This window comes from Herpailurus yagouaroundi, unplaced genomic scaffold (assembly GCF_014898765.1).
Source record: "Herpailurus yagouaroundi ecotype Mexico unplaced genomic scaffold, PumYag 140, whole genome shotgun sequence".
Taxonomy (NCBI): Eukaryota; Metazoa; Chordata; class Mammalia; order Carnivora; family Felidae; genus Herpailurus; species Herpailurus yagouaroundi.
In genome coordinates this window covers 68,231,885-68,250,396 of record NW_024412395.1, presented here as the reverse complement: position 1 = coordinate 68,250,396, position 18,512 = coordinate 68,231,885, and the positions used below count along the sequence as shown (strand labels likewise).

Below are 18,512 nucleotides of genomic sequence, written 5' to 3'. Positions count from 1 at the left end.
TATGACTCTAGTATGATCAAGATATTGAGCATGCATTTTAAAATAATAGTGGTCTTCAGGATTAATTTTTTTCTCTATACTTTTCATATAGTTTCTCAATAGTTAATATGAGAAATATCTGTGGAAGAGAGATAATATTAACTAAATTTTTCTCATTCAGCTAACTAAACTTTTCATACTAAATCATGGCTATTCATCTTCAGGGTAACATTACAGGGAAATTCCTAAGCATTGCAATGATTTCAAGTATATTAGTTTTACACCAAAAATATTTTAGAGCATTTCTTTGCTATGAAGTCAGCAAGAAAAAATTGAGTTGCTGTACTACAAATCTCACTGTTGAGCAACCGCTCTGGACAGGCCTCTAGATGGCCTTGTAATGCACCTTCCTGTGATTCAGACTCAGACTAGCACTCAAGAGGTTCTCTATTAAATAGCATTGACTTTCTGTTCAATAAATGTTTTTTCTAAAATTATTCCTAAAATAATTCCTCATACCTCTTCTCATTATACATATGTAGTTTACTAATCCATAAATCCTTAAGTTCCCTTATAAAAATAACATTATCATTTTCTGTTTTCCCCATACTGTGTCCAAAGGTCAGTTGTTTAAGTCAGACCCACTTGCATGTTCCCAATGCAACTTTCTCTCCTGTATCTTACAGGTTTAGACTCAGATTTCTCTGAAATCTTATTTTAGGTTTTGTGCTCCCTATTTCTAAAATAACACCTATCTTGTAAAGATATTTTCGCAAAGTGCATTTGTTTATTTGTCCACTTTTCCAACATTGACAATGAATCAAATCTTTAAAGATATGGGGCATAGATTGTTTCTATTTCTCTATTAAAATGAAGAAAACTAAACGAAAAAGTAAAATAATGTGCTCTTTTTCTGTTTTCTTAATAGTTTAAGTTTCGTCTTTCTTGTTTTGAATGATAATTGAATTCATTAAAATTGTAGCTCATTTCTCTCATTATCACGTTAGTTTTTTATATTCTGCTGTGTAATTCAACATTAAAGTGCTTTTAAAGGATGCTAATTTGTTGGTTGTTTTATTTCCTATAGGCCATGATATTACAAATTAATTTCAATGATAGCCAAAATCATGTGAAGAAAATACATACATGACTGACAGAAATTATAAAGAATACTCTTTATAATTAAATAAAATAATCACATATTTGGGGGCACCGGGGTGGCTCAGTCAGTTAAGCATCCAACTTTGCCTAAGGTCATGATCTCACCGTTCATGGGTTCGATCCCCGGGTCAGGCTCTGTGCTGTCAGCTCAGAGCCTGGAGCCTGCTACAGATTCTGTCTCCCTCTCTCTGCCCTTCCCTCCTTGTGCTCTCTCTGTCTCTCTCTCTCTTTCTCTTTCTCTCTCAAAAATAAACATTAAAAAAATTTTTTTTAATAATAATAATCCCTTACTTGGAGTGACAGGGAAAAAAAAGAATTAACTTATTTGGAGAGAAAAATCATTTCCCATACTATCCATTACAAAATTATTTATGCAGTTTTTTTTCAGGGATCATCTACTAGGAAATGCCAGTGCATAAGCAATCTTTCTAAGACTGACCATGAATTTAATAATAATAATATAACAAAAAATAAATTCAATAATATCATATAAACTATTTTACCTTTGCATTATAGGGAATGTAATGTTTTGATAAAGCTTCAGGCGTATGCATCCATGTTTTGTCTGCAATGAAGAACACACAGTGTTAAATTAAATTATACGTTCTAAGGGTGTCATATTCATTCATTAGCATATGTAAGGAGTGTGATATGGGTGGGAGCAATTCTAAATCATGATTCTTTTGCTAAATTGAGAAAGAATAACTAGTCAGATATAAAAACAATGTAGCTGGAAAGTGTAAACAAACTTGGGATAAAAAGACCATAATAAGCTATAGGCTTGATTTAAAAGACCGTTTAAAAAGTAACAACTCAGTGAACTACAAGTAGTTACATCAATTATGTGATTATGTGATATCTTTCTCATTTCCTTTTATACTCTCGTGATTAACAGTTTTTTTAAAAGTTCCCTAATCAATAAATCTTCAACCTTTCAAATAGTCCTTAGCTTAGTTTGAGAATATTAAAAACAAAGTGACTAAAAGAATAAAACATATTGAAAATAATTTGTATTGCATATTATTGTTAGAAATAGAAAAATATTTTTCATTCAATTTTGGATTGTATTTACATATTCCACATATCTTCCAAAATATTTTGGGGACTGTATAAGTGAAGAAAAAGCAAAAAAATGTTAAACTAATCATATTTGACTACATTTTCGAAATTGCATTTGTTTGTTGTAAAACTTCTCAATCTTCAAAAACCATTGTCTCCTTTAGTAGAGTTTTGTATTTTACTCCTCACAGAATTAAAACGTTTAGAATCAATATTATGAACAGAATAGAATGAAAGATGTATTTCACCACGAAAAATAGTAAATAAGTACGTACTGAAAAGAAATAGATTACTAATGAAGTATTTTTAACATTCAATTCAGAACATTTGAAAATGATGTTAACAGAAACTAGTTTGGTATCTTTAATGTGTTCTTCTCAAACTGGGGGATTGTGAGGACAAAGAGAAAAAGGCCTATCTTTCCGGAATGTCAATTACTTTATACCATTTGGAAAATAATGCACTATATTTAAATTAAACATGTTTATGGGGTACAATGTTCACAAGAACTTCTGAGACAAAACATGAGGGATCAATAAAATCCCAAGCTCATGGTGCACCTTAGGGCTATTTCTGACTACTGAAGCAGATATGTGATAGTTGTGCATGGGTGAAGTATGTTGAGAAGCAACACATTCTAAGCTTCAAAAAAGCATATCGACATTGTATTAACATAGAAAATTTTTATTTCCTATAAGGATTTTCATTTTAATTACAGTTTTCTCTTTATGACTGTTACTAAATGGTGAAATGATTAATTCAAGAATAATTTGTACTTAGATTTGGGATACTATATTGCACTTGTATATTAAAAGAAATTAATCACAATGCTATACACCAGAACAATAAAAACATCAAGATAATAAAAACAAAGATCTGCCTTTAGGAAACCTAAAAAAAAAATCTAATTTCTTTTTGTAACCCCTTAACTCAATTATTCTCATGTCTCCTTTTCTAAGATACATGACACTGCTCAGAAGTATATAAAGTCTAAATCTGAATATAATGGTCCATTCCAATCCTGAGGCAGAGGGATAATTGCTTTCTCCTATAAGCTACTATTATTTGAAAACTGATGATACTACTTCCATTCTAGTCTTGTATTGCAGTGACCTAGAAAAAGGGTAGTTACATCCAGCTGTTACTGATGACAGACTAAAATATTCACAGTGTTAAATTACCAGTGGAGAAGCCGCAGTTGTCACAATGACAAAAAATCTACATCCACATCGTCACGAAATGATGGTTTAGTGGTTGTTCATTACATACCTCTAGTACAGGCAGTATACTTATAACACCTGAAAGATTTCTAAAACACATCCTTAGTCATCCTAATTTATACTTTGGCAGAAGGAAAAACTAACAGAATAAAACTCTTTATATTAATTCATTTAGATGTGACTGACCTTGAAGAGTGAGTACAGATGATGGTTCCCGGTCACTATCTATCTATGCCGATAGGAGCAATTAGATATATGGAACTGGTACAGAAACAGGAACACAGACACTCCGGAATGTGCCCCCTTCCTTGAAATTAAACTGTAATCACTAACTCAAGAGTAAACAGTCACATAAATGAAATGCCAACATTTCAAAATACTTGGCAAGTATCAAACCACCCTGACTGCTAGGTCAATAAATCTGTGTTCAAAATGCACTTAGATAAGAGCTCATCAAGTACGATGCAGGAAGTTCATTATTACTGTATCACCAGAGCTTAGCATATTGAAAGCATCTACTTTGGGTATATCAAATTTATTTATTTATTTATTTATTTATTTATTTATTTATTTATTTTTTCAACGTTTATTTATTTTTGGGACAGAGAGAGACAGAGCATGAATGAGGGAGGGGCAGAGAGGGAGGGAGACACAGAATCGGAAACAGGCTCCAGGCTCTGAGCCATCAGCCCAGAGCCCGATGCGGGGTTCGAACTCAACGGACCGCGGACCTGGCTGAAGTCGGACGCTTAACCGACTGCACCACCCAGGCGCCCCAAATTTATTTTTTTAAGTTTATTTATTTATTTTGGGAGAGAGAATGTAAGCAGAGGAGGGGTAGAGAGAGAGAAAGAGAGAGAGAATCTAAAGCAGGCTCCACGTTGTCAGCACAGAGCCCAACAACGCAGGGCTCGAACTCATGAACCCTGAGCTCAGATCATGACCTGAACCGAAATCAAGAGTTGGAAGCTTAACTGACTGAGGCACCTAGGTGCCCTTAGTATATCAAATTTAAAACAAAATGGTGTTGGGTGAATGCCTGCATGTGAATGGGTTAAAAAAGGGAAATCATACTTAAATATTAAATTTTAACTGCGATGCTATGATTAGATCTACTCATCAGTTTGTCAACTGATAAAGAAAATAAAGAGCATCTGGTTGAATTATTTAATCACATGCATTCACATTCAATATTTTATGTTTTCTTACTAAAATATTCATTTCTGATGTAATGAATTTATTATAGGATTGTAAAAAGTCAAAGAGAAAGCTAGAATAAGAAAGGAGCTATAGAACAAATACATTCATTCAATAATCAATGATTATAAGGTTAGACTAATTTTTATAGATCTCTTCAAAATAGTCCACAATGATGCAAGTCTAATACATTCACTCTTTTTTAGAATCTGTAGCATTAGAGAGAGCATTTACAAGGAAAATCAGTGAAGTCACCGGTAATTCAACCAAAGAATACCAGACAACATACTAATTGGAAAGGTTGATAACAAGAAAAAAATATATGTTTGAATTTAAGATGATCTGTTTTCCACAGGCTTCTGAGGTACAGGGCAATTTAGTAAGGTTGCATGTGATAACCAAGTAAATTGGACAATTATGAAAGAAGAGATGAGTTTTTACTGATTGAAACTTTAAGTAGAATATACAGTGTGTGCTGATGTTAGTTATTGGAAATATGACTGAATAATATATTCTCTAGGGGTACAATTACAGCTCCCGATTGTCAAGATGTAGGACTTCTCTCATAAAATTCAATTTTTCCAACTCAAATTAAAATTCAACCAAATAGTGCTATTGGTTGAAACTAGCAGCAGAGGCTCTAAGAATTCTTCCTTTAACAACCTCACTAAGTGAGAGTCAGAATTGATTAGTAAGTAGGTAGAACTTCTGGTATCAATTCTAACTTGGAATTAGAGTAAAATATTGATCAGTAATTTCCTGATAAGGAAATTTAGTCATTAAACTTGGAGGGGAAAAAAAAAGAAACGTTTTAAAGAGAATGAGGCAAAGCAGGAAAGAACAAATGCTTCTCTTTCCTGATTCTCTAAATCAGTCCAGTTTTCCCCATGGCTATATTTCCACTGTCGTCAAATGAAACAAATATACTATTGCTGGTTACTTGGGATTTCTCTATGAAAAACTCCAAAATCCTCTTCAACTAAAGAGAAATTAGAAATAGGGAGTTTCAACTTTAAAACCATGGGAAAAGGAAATGTAAGCAAATAAAAAGAGTCTAGAAGTGATTTTCTTTTTTTTAACGTTTATTTATTTTTGAGACAGAGAGAGACAGAGCATGAACAGGGGAGGGGCAGAGAGAGAGGGAGACACAGAATCTGAAACAGGCTCCAGGCTCTGAGCTGGCAGCACAGAGCCCAACGCGGGGCTCGAACTCACGGACCATGAGATCATGACCTGAGCTGAAGTCGGCTGCTTAACTGACTGAGCCACCCAGGCGCACCTAGAAATGTTTTTTAAAAATAAGATAATATGGGGGTGACTGGGTGCTCAGTCAGTTAAGCGTCTGACTTGGGCTCAGGTCACGATCTCGCGGTTCGTGGGTTCAAGCCCACTGTGCTGACAGCTCAGAGCCTGAAGGCTGCTTTAGATTCTGTGTTTCCCTTTCTCCCTGCCCCTCCCTCACTCGCACTCTGTCTCTCTCTCAAAAATAAACATTAAAAATAAGATAATAAAGGGGTGCCTGGGTGGCTCAGTCGGTTAAGCGTCCGACTTCAGCTTGGGTCATGATCTCGCAGTTCGTGGGTTCGAGCCCCACGTCTGGCTCAGTGCTGATAGCTTGGAGCCTGAAGCCTGCTTCAGATTCTGTGTCTTCCTCCCTCTCTGCCTCTACCCTGCCTCATGCACTCTCTCTCTCTGTCTCTGTCTCTCTGTCTCTGTCTCTGTCTCTCTCTCAAAGTAAATAAACATTTAAAAAATAAAAAAAAGATAATATTAAAGTGACCAGTTGTGATGTAAGATTTTTATTACTTCATTAAAAATACTTATATGTATCATAGGATTATTTCCAGATTCTTTTTTTTGCTAGTAAAATAATTAAAAATGAAACATTATTTTACTTCCAGTGTATGTTTTAAATCTGATGCAAGCTTCAGACCATAATAAATATTATTTTGCCTTCCCCTTATTCAGAAAAATAATCAAAATAATAAATTCCCAGTTTCCCAGGGTTGAAAAGTGCCTGAAAGTTCACATTACCTAAATCCCTACTGAATACATCAATCCTCTGTACCACAGCCAAATGTTTGAACACTTCTCACTTCCAAAACAAAAAAAAAAAAGTTTGTACTTCAAGCAATTCTATGATGTTTGCACAACTTTGTTGGAATTTTTTCCTGCATTATATCAATGACCTTGTAATTTGTACTCATATGATCTGTATTAAACTTAGTCCCATGACCACATGACAGTCCTCCAAACACTGAAAGACCACACCAAGGGTTCTCAGCCATACTTCCTATTCTAGGTTGAAAGCCCTGAAGTCACCCCAGCCTTTCTCATCTGTGCATGTCACAATGTGTCAATCAGTCCTTTAAAGAGAGAACACACTATGCCAGACTTCATGGAATGGAAGAGAACAATCTACTTCGTGGTTCTGGACTGTCCATTCTTCATACATTAGAAAATTAACTAGAACCTTTCATACACGCTGTTGACTTAATTCTTCAGTCATTTTTTTACCCACACAGATTTAAGGTGCATCTTCCAAATAATAACAGTATATAAGTAAAAATGAAAGTGTTCGATTTTCTGGACCCACGTTTGGCAATTTACATGATCTTATTAAGTTTATAGTGTGGAATATGACCCAACTGGTCATTTCAGCCCCACATATCTGTAATTCTACCACATCAGTTCATGTATTTCTGCTTTCAATCACTTATGAACTTGAGTATGACTATTTAATTATTCTCTCTCAATTCACTGATAGCATATTAAATAGGGCAGAGCCTTGTGTCCAGCACCAGACAGCTCCTTACAAAAAGACAAGGATACATTCTTTTAACTTCACTGAACTACGTAAAACTATCAAATTTTGCATCATGAAACATTCGTCAAATGCCATGTTTTCCTGCCCCTTAAAAAAACCGCATTTAACTAGCTGCTTCTTTCATTCCTATGCTGATAATTATGATATACTACATTTATATTTATTTTAAATCCCTGCCTGAAAATTAATAACAAAGTTATTTTAGCCTCATTGTTATCAATTTACCTACCATCAAGCCTCACATGTTATTCAATAAAGAGTGAAGCATGTGCAGACATGCAGAAGCATGAATTTAAACCATGGTAAATTTGGGGTGCCTGGGTGACTCCGTCAATGGAGCATCTAACTTCGGCTCAGATCACAGTCTCATAGTTCGTGAGTTCGAGCCCCACAGCGTCAGGCTCTATACTGACAGCTCAGAGCCTGGAGTCTGCTTCAGATTTTGTGTCTCCCTCTCTCAGCCCCTCCACCATTTCCACACTGTCTCTCTCTCTCTCTCTCTCTCTCTCTCTCTCTCTCTCTCTCTCTTTCTCAAAAATAAATAAGCATTAAAAAATTAAATCATGGTAAATTTTTATTAAGTCCAGGGAATTTAGTATTATACAGCTATGCTATCTAGTAGGACTAGTTTGAGATCACTTTATTTTTTTCAATTTCACACCACAGAATAAAATTGCCAGAGAACACACTGTCATAAGTGTATTTTGAATTAAACGTATTAAACAAATCCACTCTTTCATCAGGGTGATAACCCAAGAAGGTTAATTAGCAATGTTTGCAGATGTGTGTTACTCTATTCTAACCTCATTCCTGAACCATGTGATTTGATAATACGAAAAACTGATTCCTTTACATCAGTTAATAGTAAATACTATTACTAGAAAATCATTACTATGATTTTCATAGTAATATTGAATTGACCCCCAGGTCCTTTAAATGTGAACACTTACCTTTCTTTCTGCTAAAAGCACGATTCATGATGATCAGCCAAACAGACGTTGAGTTCAATCACACTTGATATCCTATAAAAAAATATATATATATTCAAGCAAAAAGAAACATTGACGAACCTCTTTTATGGAAATGCATTTAAAAAAATTTTTTTTAATGTTTTATTTATTTTTGAGACAGAGAGAGACACAGCATGAGCAGGGGAGGGGCAGAGAGAGAGGGAGACACAGAATCTGAAACAGGCTCCAGGCTCTGAGATGTCAGCACAGAGCCCGACGCGGGGCTGGAACCCACGGACCGCGAGATCATGACCTGAGCCGAAGTCGGACGCTTAACCGACTGAGCCACCCAGGCGCCCCGAAATGCATTTTAATCACAAAGTCTTTAAAATTTTTTAAAAATATTTATAAACAGTACTCTGGAATTCCCCACGAGACACTGAATAAATATAAATTTATTCATAAGAATAAATAAGAATAAACATAAGTACTCAATATTATGGGTGGCACAGCAGATAAGAACAATATCTCCAATAAATTTCCTCCCAAGTTCCCTAATCTTCTTGTCTTTTGCCTATTATACATCTACCATTAATTATATTTATCTGCAAATTTAAGGAGAAAGAAGATTAATACTTTTCTCTTACCTTATAGGTAAGAAGTGTGATACAGTTTGGGGTTATTAACAGTACTGAACAAACAGAAGTCTTTGATTATGACAGTGGCAGTCATGTCCCTCTCCAACTAGGCTCTGCTAGGTGGCCCTACACCCCATGATGCTCTGGGCACTGCTGTCTGATTCAAACGAAGATGATGGCACCCTATCCCACTTTGAAAGCAAGGAGGCACAAGTGATGATCTCTGATTTTGCCTTTGGAATAATTTATCCCTAGTCTTGAAGAACACTTCACGTACACAGCAAAATAACTATGTTCCAGTCCTGTGGGAACTAAGAAGTCCAAAAGCCTTCCTTCATTTCATCCCATCTCCATCCCTTTAGTTGAAACTGGCAGAGGGTTGTTTGGCCACATCCTTAGTATTCTCTGCTATATGGATAAGCTGAGAATGTTCCAAATCTATAAGTACTGTTTCTTTTTAGTTTAACAATTCCTTTTTCAATTCATTTTTTTCTTCTCACATTTTACTATAATCAGTTAGAAGGAACCAAGCCACTGTTCAACACTTTGCTTAGAAATTTTCTCAGCCAAATATCCAATTTCATCAATTACAAGTTCTACCCTCCACAAAATACTAAAACACAAATACAATTCAGGCAAGTTCTTTGCCCACTTTATAACAAGAATCACCTTTTCTCCATTGTTCAATAACACGTCCTATATTTCCATCTGAGACCTCAACAGAATGTCCTTTACCATCCATATGTCTACCAACATTCTGTTCATGATTATTTATGTATTCTCTAAGAAGATGGAGGCTTTGGTCTCCTCTTTTCTTTCTGAACCCTCACCAGAACTGCCTTGAGCAGTACCTTCACAGCAATCTCCACTTCTTTCAGCATGTACCTCAAAACACTTCCAGCTTTTACCCATCACCCAGTTCCAAAGCTGCATCCACATTTTTGGTTTTTTGTTATAACAGCTTCCTACTTCTCAGGATCAGCTTCTGTCCTAGTCAGCTTGGACTGCCATAACAAAATTCTGGAACTGCAACACTTAAACTACAGAAATTTTTAACTTGCAATATTGGAGGCCGGAGGTTGGAAATCAGGATGCCAGCAAGGTGAGGTTCTAGTGAGGGCCCTCTTCCTGGCTTGTATATGGACCGATAGCTTCTGGCTGTGTCCTCACATGGCGGAGAGAGAGGGAGCTCTTGTTGTCTTCTCTTTTTATGAAGACACTGATCCCATCATGGGGGCTTCATGCATATGCTCTCATCTAAACCTAATTAGGTCCCAAAGTCCCCATCTCCAAATACCACTTTGGGGGTTAGTATTTCAACATGTGAATTGGGGGGGGGGGGCTGGATACCAACATTTCATCCATAACTCTCACCATTAAGTCTACAAAGCAATAAAACACAACAGAGAGGGGCGCCTGGGTGGCGCAGTCGGTTAAGCGTCCGACTTCAGCCAGGTCACGATCTCGCGGTCCGTGAGTTCAAGCCCCGCGTCGGGCTCTGGGCTGATGGCTCAGAGCCTGGAGCCTGTTTCTGATTCTGTGTCTCCCTCTCTCTGATTCTGTGTCTCCCTCTCTCTCTGCCCCTCCCCCGTTCATGCTCTGTCTCTCTCTGTCCCAAAAAAATAAATAAACGTTTAAAAAAATTTTTTTTAAAAACACAACAGAGAAATTAATCTTTATAAAGTCATTTTTACGGTGAAATTACTACTATCTCTGTTCTGGCTTATCTGCTCCCAAAGAATTAAAAGTTAACAGAATTATAAAATATTATCACTAGGTACTGTTTTGCACACTTAGATAATGACACAATAATATCACTGTCGTACTGACCTCATACTTTATTCACTTTTTCATGATATGCCATTAATACAAGATAGGTAGAGAATATATTTTATAAACTAAAACACCAAAATGATTAAGTCATTTATACTAGCAATATAATATGGTTTCTTTTGTATAATATAAAAGATATTATTATTGGAAAAGTCATGATTGAAATGACTTTATTTATTACAATTAATTTATTCATTCATTTGGAAATCATTTATTAATCACCAGTGCCAGGCATTCAGCAAGGTATACAAGGGGATACATTAGGACAAAATATATTCTGTATCCTCCCAAAAGTTACTTTTCATCTAGAAACTAACAGACATGGTTATTGATTGATCGTATCCTGGAGGAATAAATGAAAATCAAAAACTAGCAGAAAAGATACATAATGTATCTGAATGTAAGATTAGATTTTCTGGAAAAATACACAAAATTACCATGGAGTTTATTAATCAGTAGAGCAAATTCAGTATGTCTCAAGCAGACATTGTTCACAATAGCAGATTGTGAAATATAAAGATGGAGATAAAGGGGTGCCTGGTGGCTCAGTAGGTTAAGAGTCCAACTGTTGGATTTAGGCTCAGGTCATGATCTCCCAGTTTCATGAGTTCAAGCCCCACTTTGGGCTCTGCTCTAATCACGCAAAGCCTACTCAGGATTCTCTGTCTCTGTCTTTCCCTGCCCCTCCCGGCTCACACTCTTTATGTCTCTCTCAAAAAAAAAAGAAAAAAAAAAGATGGAGTTTAATACCATATAATTTTAAATTTCATAAAATCGTGCTTATTTATTTATTTTTCTTTCAAGACAGAGCGAGCATAGGGGAGAGGGGCACAAGGAGGGAGAAAATCTTAAGCAGGCTCCATGCTCAGCACGAAGCCCTACAGGGAGCTTGATCCCTGACCCTGGGACCATTGACCTGAGCTGAAATTAAGAGTCAAACACTCAACTGACTGAGCCACCTAAGCACCCCAAACTGTGTGTATTTTAAATTAAGATTATAATATAAAGTCTCTGGAGACATACAGACAGGAAAAAACAACAGCAACAACAATAACAACAACAAAAACCTTAACATGACTATATAAGGTTCAACAGGCCAAATAAATAGAGGATAAAATGACACTACAATTCTATGACTCCAGAACACCAGAAGGATTTTCGGCTGTTTTCCAAACACAGATATAAATGTCAGTGAATATCAGATAGGCTGTTCTTATCATGCAAATAAAAAGTATAATTTCATTTTCCAACTACTTTTTAATTTTTTTTAATGTTTATTTATTTTTGAGACAAAGAGAGACAGAGCGTGAATGGAGGAGGGTCAGAGAGAGAGGGAGACACAGAAACTGAAACAGGCTCCAGGCTCTGAGCTGTCAGCACAGAGCCCGACACGGGGCTCAAACTCTGGGCCGTGAGATCATGACCTGAGCCGAAGTTGGACGCTTAACTGACTGAGCCATCCAGGCACCCCACTTTCCAATTCCTTTTTAGCATATTTATTTGACCCTAGCCACTCTACTCTTCTTTGTAAAGCAGTTCTTTATTCCCCACTAGAGAATAAGCATGGTGGGTTTGTTCACTATGCCCATGTGTAGAGCACAGTGCATAATGCTAACTAAGTTGGCATTCAATACACCATATTCATGTTCAATGTATTAATAACATGTTTTAATGTATTTTATAGCTGAAGTAGTAAGATATATATTGTTATCGATTTACCATTTTAAGTTTAAGAAATATAAGTTTTGTATAAACTACTTTGTTTCAGTTTACAGCATGATATAAATCTTTGTTTTTGGACAAACTTTTGATAAACATTGCTTCAATGGCTACTTATACATGGATGCACTATTACCTTCTCAGTAAATAATTATTTCTAAATTCTAGCTAAATAATATTCAGAAAGAATAGCTGACATAAATAACTTTTATAATTTTTTCCAAAAAAAATAGCATCCCACAGTAAAAGTTATACTAGGTCTAAAGTGTTACTATTTAGATTTTCTATTATTTTTAATTAAACATAAAATAGTTGTTCAATTAAAAAACAAAAACAGAGGCTGGAACAATGTGCATGGCCATGAGTTGTATGTGAGAATCCTCATTTACTTTCATACTCTCCAGGATTGAATACTGGAGAGCGTGTGTCTCTGCATGTGTCTCTTGGGGCTATACTTTTTATAATCCTTTCTTTATACATACAGAAAACCCTTTGGGATTAATAATACTATATGGTATGATATGAGAACTTACACTAATTTCTTTAATGGTATATGTCAAAACAGAGTCATTACCATTCAATGACTAATCCAAACCTTCCTCAGAAATGTATGTTGCCACCTTCCCATATGTTAAAGAAAGCTCTATAGACTTATTTACACACTTCTACTTCTAACCAAGATGGAGTAACAGGCTATATTTATCTTACCATCTACAACACCTAAAAAATGAGACAAAAATGTATGAAACAATAATTCTCAAGACTATGAACATCAGACAGCAAAGGAAAGTGATTGATGAAGGATGAAAAACAATTAAGGTAAGCCATACAATTTCCCCAGCTTAATACACAGAGATAGTTTCCAGGATATGGTGCAGGGAGGTGGAACCCAGACAGATTCCAGCAACCTCCCTAAATTGAGGAGATTATCATTGCCAATGTGGTAAAATGAAGGTGACTAGTGTTGCAGACCACAGCACTGGAGAGGCAAGGGCTCCACAGAAATAACTAAAGATACCTGCAAAAAGCCTTATAATTTGGGGTGCTTGGGTGGCTCAGTTGGTTAAGCATTGGACTCGTAATTTCAGCTCAGGTCATGATCTCATGGGTGGTGAGTTTGAGCTTTGCATCAGGCTCCACACTGTCAGTGCAGGGCCTCCTTGGGATTCTCTCTCTCTCTTTCCCCTCCTCTCTCTGTCCCTCCCCTGCTCGAGCTATCTCTCTCTCTCTCTCTCTCTCTCTCTCTCTCTCTCTCTCTCAAAATGAATAAATGAACTTTAAAAAGAGAAAGTCTTACAATTTAGCTTGGTAATGACTACTTCCTAAGACTGAGTAAATAGTCATCCACAAAGTTCAAAGTGATCGGTGCCTGTAGCTCACTCCAGAGTCAACAGCAAGGAAGAAAAAGCTCATAATTTACAGGACATCAGTTAGATTACTAAGAAGTGCCTAGCCTTGTAAGTAGGGAAAAATTAAAGCTAGAATAAATGCTGCTTTGGACCCACTTAACAACTTTTAAAAACAAGACCCCAAAGAATTAACCCATTTCCAAGTAACTTCACTATATCTCAAAGTTATGTTCAAAAACACTTTAAGGAATATAAAAATACTCAACACCAAACATAGCGAAATGCATAATGTCTGGCATCCAATTAAAAAAAAAAATCAAGCATACAAAGAAGTAAAAGAATACAATACACAGTGGGAGGAAAATCAATTAAAACTGATCCAGAAAAACTGATCCAGAAACATAGACATCACTAGATGAATTGTTTTAATATCCATTTTTTTTAAGTTTATTTATTTTGAGAGAGAGACAGAGCACAAGCAGGGGAGGGACAGACAAAGAGGGAGAGAGGGGGAATCCCAGGCAGGTTCCATGCTGTCAGCACAGAGCCCAACACAGGGCTTGAACTCAGGAACCGCGAGATCATGACCTGAACCAAGATGGAGAGTCAGACACTTAACCTATTGCACCACCCAGATGCCCAAATTTTATTTCAAAATCAGGAACTATATTAACAAAACACTATAAAATAACTTGGCATTAATTCATTCTATAACTTTAAACTTTTGTAAGCCTAATTTTTTAAAAAAATTTGGAGCCAACAATCTTTTTTTTTTTTTTAAATAGATTCAGCATATCGAGGTTTCAAAACTGATTTTATGAAAGAAATCCACTGATGTTTATAAACTAGTTCAGAAGAAATTTAGAGTGGCTTTTTAAAAGAATGGCAGTTTCCTGCTTTAAAAAAACCTGCTGCCTAAGCTCTTAAATAAATAAATAAATAAATAAATAAATAAATAACTATTGTTATGACAAGAAACTTTATATGGTTTAAGACTAAAATCTATAAAACAGCAAGTTCTGAATTTCATTTTTTTCCTTACCAGTTTATCCTCACCATATTTTCCTGAAATTCTTTCAAGGTTAAAGTTTTAAAGAACTTGAAAATGTTTTAAAACATAATCTACATAAACATAAGTCATAAACCACTTAAAAATCTCATTGCTCACCCTGAGATCAGAAATGATGCTAAAATAATGAAGCCTAATCATTAAGTTTAGTTCTAGGAAGAGAGACTAGGTAAAGTTAAGAAAACAATACAAAACACAGTTGTTTCTCCTGTGAATGAATTTTTTACTCTCAAATGTCTTATGTGCTTTTTTTGAATATGTAATTCAGGAAGGTAATCATGAGAGAATGTCAGCCGGTTTTAGACCCAATATTAACCCTCCAGGTTGCTAAATCCTCTATAGTGGCTAGCTACTGGAATGGAACTTCATTGCTTCTAATAGTTCATGTAGCTTCCAAAATCCTCTTTGGAGAATTCAGCTCGTTTTTTACTCTTCTGGATCTACTTAGTATCCATTGTAAAGGTTCTCTGCTTGAATCTCCAAATTTTAAGACATCTTATAATATTCTTCTTTACTGTATTTTATGACTATAAATTGCAAAAGTCTTGCTTTCGTAGATAGATACTTTCTAAGTGTAGCCAAGAAAACTAACCAGCACACAAACTGACAAATTTCACATTACTAGAAGAAGCTACATGATCTGTGTTAAAGAGAATATTTATTTATAATTTGCTAAGAAATAGTGGCATTAGTGATTTCTGAATTTCTCTGACTTGGGATATAAATGCTTACCATTATTTTTCTATATTTTACAATATTTACCCATATGTCATAACCTTCATTAAAAATCCTTTGCTCAAGGGGCGCGTGGGTGGCGCAGTCGGTTAGGCATCCGACTTCAGCCAGGTCACGATCTCGCCGTCCGGGAGTTCGAGCCCCGCATCAGGCTCTGGGCTGATGGCTCAGAGCCTGGAGCCTGTTTCCGATTCTGTGTCTCCCTCTCTCTCTGCCCCTCCGCCGTTCATGCTCTGTCTCTCTCTGTCCCAAAAATAAATAAACGTTGAAAAAAAAATTAAAAAAAAAAAATCCTTTGCTCTTTCAACAGATACGTTTTGAGATCACATTATGTGACAAGCATTATAGGGATGGAGAAGTAAAAATAAGTATGGCATGTCCCTCAAAGAATGTATCATCTTTGAGAAATAGGGGAGAATGGGTATGGGGCTCTGCACATAGGGACAACCCCTTTTAGAGAGGGATACCATTGAAAATTAGAGGATGAAGCACAAATGACTGTCCTGTTCAAAGTGAAAGTTTCAGAGCAGACGTGACTAATCATTGCCCAGATGAGCCAAGGTCAAAGGTGAGACAAGAAAGAATGTCCTGGGCAGAGGGTAGACTACAGCACATGTTGATTATGGGCATGGGGCTCTTCGTCACACTAATAGCCTCAGACAGCATCCACTGGCCTCACAGAGGCTCTCATCTAGGCTATTCCGTAACATCCTTGACTGGGAGCAGGGCAAGGTCTAAAGGAAACACGTGGTCACCTGGTAATGTGGCCAAGTCTTTAGAATGGCTTATATGCAAGAAAAGCTTAATAAGCAAGGTCTAGAATACAGTTCTGTGCAACAGAATAAAAAGGGCTTGAATCTCCTTCAACGCCAAGACTGAAGTCAAAATAAAGGCTACAATGAATCAAAAAGAAAAAGGGGCATATAAAGCCTATCTTTTCTGACAATGAAAGCTACCAGATTTTATCCATTTTATTCTGACAGTAACAGTTACTTCTTTAAGAGGATTTGGATGAGGTATATTCAAAAGTCACTTCCACAGCTATAAACCTCTAACTATCATGAAAAATGTATCTGGGCAATAATTGTGGCAATGTTGTGATACCACAAAATTCCATACAGGGCCTGGGTACTACAGAGATACCCCTTGTATTTGGAGGTGGTGCTGCCACTCAGCACCTCTGGAATGAGGGTATCCGTGGGTCTTTTTGTGATCTTAGTGAGAAGGAAAGTTGGTAAACGCAGATAAAAAGGACCAGCCAGATGTCCAGGCCAGATACACCCTTTTCACGATTTTGGCTTCTGCAATCTTGTTTGCCTCTTGCATCAGCCAGCGGCCAGGAACCAGGAGCTTGACTATACTAGTCCCGCCCAACCCAGAAGCACATATGTATAAAAGATCAGTAAAATCTGAGCCAGATGCTCAGCCATTAGAGGTGACTCCACAGGGCTGGCACCCCTGTGAAGTAAACAGTCTTTTCTGATTCCCTGAGTGCATGTCGTCTACCTCTTTCTGGGCACTGAGTATTTGCTGTAACATTAGGACCAAAAGAGTGAAAGCTCCAGGGAAGGAGAGGTATTGGAATTCTCAAACTGCCTAAGCAATGCCTTTTGCATGGGCAGGATGAGTATCCCAATATACTTCAATAAGTGCCTGTACAATTCTGAGCTACACTTTGGCAGGCTCCTAGAAGTCTGTTTCAATAATTAGATACTGAGAATTTTCATTAAAACTTCATTCAATGATCAATCAACTATTTGTCTCACTGGGTTTTCTTCATTATCTTCTGTCCTTAATGGGAGCTCAGCTACCTTACTCTAAAAATGAGATAATCCCACAGTAAGTAAATTATGCTCAGAGAAATATTTTTTAAGACAAATAAAACCCTGCATATTGAAACAAACATTATTTACAATACACAGGACTCTCCTATATGTACACTAAGTGTCCCGGGTTTAGGTTCCCTTTGAATATTAGATTTTGAAGTATTTGGCAGAAGTCCTACTCAATATTTTCTCCATTTTAGAAAAAAAAAATCATAACAATATACTTTTGTTCCTTTTTATTTTGATTGTACACATAAGAACTCTATCCTTTCACACCTGCGGCTTTGGTCATTTCACCAAACACTTTGATATCCATATTCTAACTGTGAGAGAGAACTTGTGGGATCCAGTTACTGAGGTAACATTATCTTTGGCAAAATTGTCTGAATTCCTTTGAAAGACTAGAATAAAACAGCTTGACTACTCATTTAATGCTATCAGAGTCTAAAACTCAAGACTTTTTGGATTTTAAGACTAGGATTTGTAAAATATATACTGTTTTAAGATTCTGTTGATTTGTACAAACTAAAAGCAACACTATAAAAATTTTTATTTCAGTTTCAAGTTTTCTGCCTTTTATTACAATATTTCACTTTGTTGAAAAGAAACAGGCCCTGAATGGAGTCACTTTTGCTAAGCCCTGAGACTTAATACCTAAACTAATTGTAGTTTCAGCCTCTCCCAGTTGTGGAATTTTAAACTAATCAGTCCGGAATTTCCTGATCAGCTTTATGAGGTAATCTGCGTGTTAAGACCCCCTGCTCTTCCCCCTCAGGGAAGGTGACCTTGCCAGAAACAATTCCTTCTTTTCTTTTGCTTAATAACCTCCTCGTCCTGCCCATTGCTGCCTATAAAATCCTTCCATTTTGTACAGCTTCTCAGAACTCCCTTCTATTTGCTAGATGGGATGCTGATTTATGAGTTGTTGAATAAAGCCAATTTGATCTTTA

The 18,512-nt window shown here is 36.3% G+C and overlaps 1 protein-coding gene across 14 annotated transcripts in view; it reads right to left on the bottom strand.

Moving 5' to 3' along the window:
* The window catches only part of GULP1 (GULP PTB domain containing engulfment adaptor 1), a 271,761-nt gene that overhangs the window by 91,522 nt on the left and 161,727 nt on the right, over positions 1–18,512 (bottom strand). For all 14 annotated transcript variants that reach the window (XM_040475605.1, XM_040475611.1, XM_040475604.1 and 11 more), the window contains 2 exons: positions 8,394–8,465; positions 1,644–1,705 (listed from right to left, as the gene is read on the bottom strand). In XM_040475605.1, the coding sequence (XP_040331539.1) occupies positions 1,644–1,705; positions 8,394–8,421 (90 nt within the window). In that variant the 5' untranslated portion in view covers positions 8,422–8,465. The remainder of the gene's footprint in view (positions 1–1,643; positions 1,706–8,393; positions 8,466–18,512) is intronic.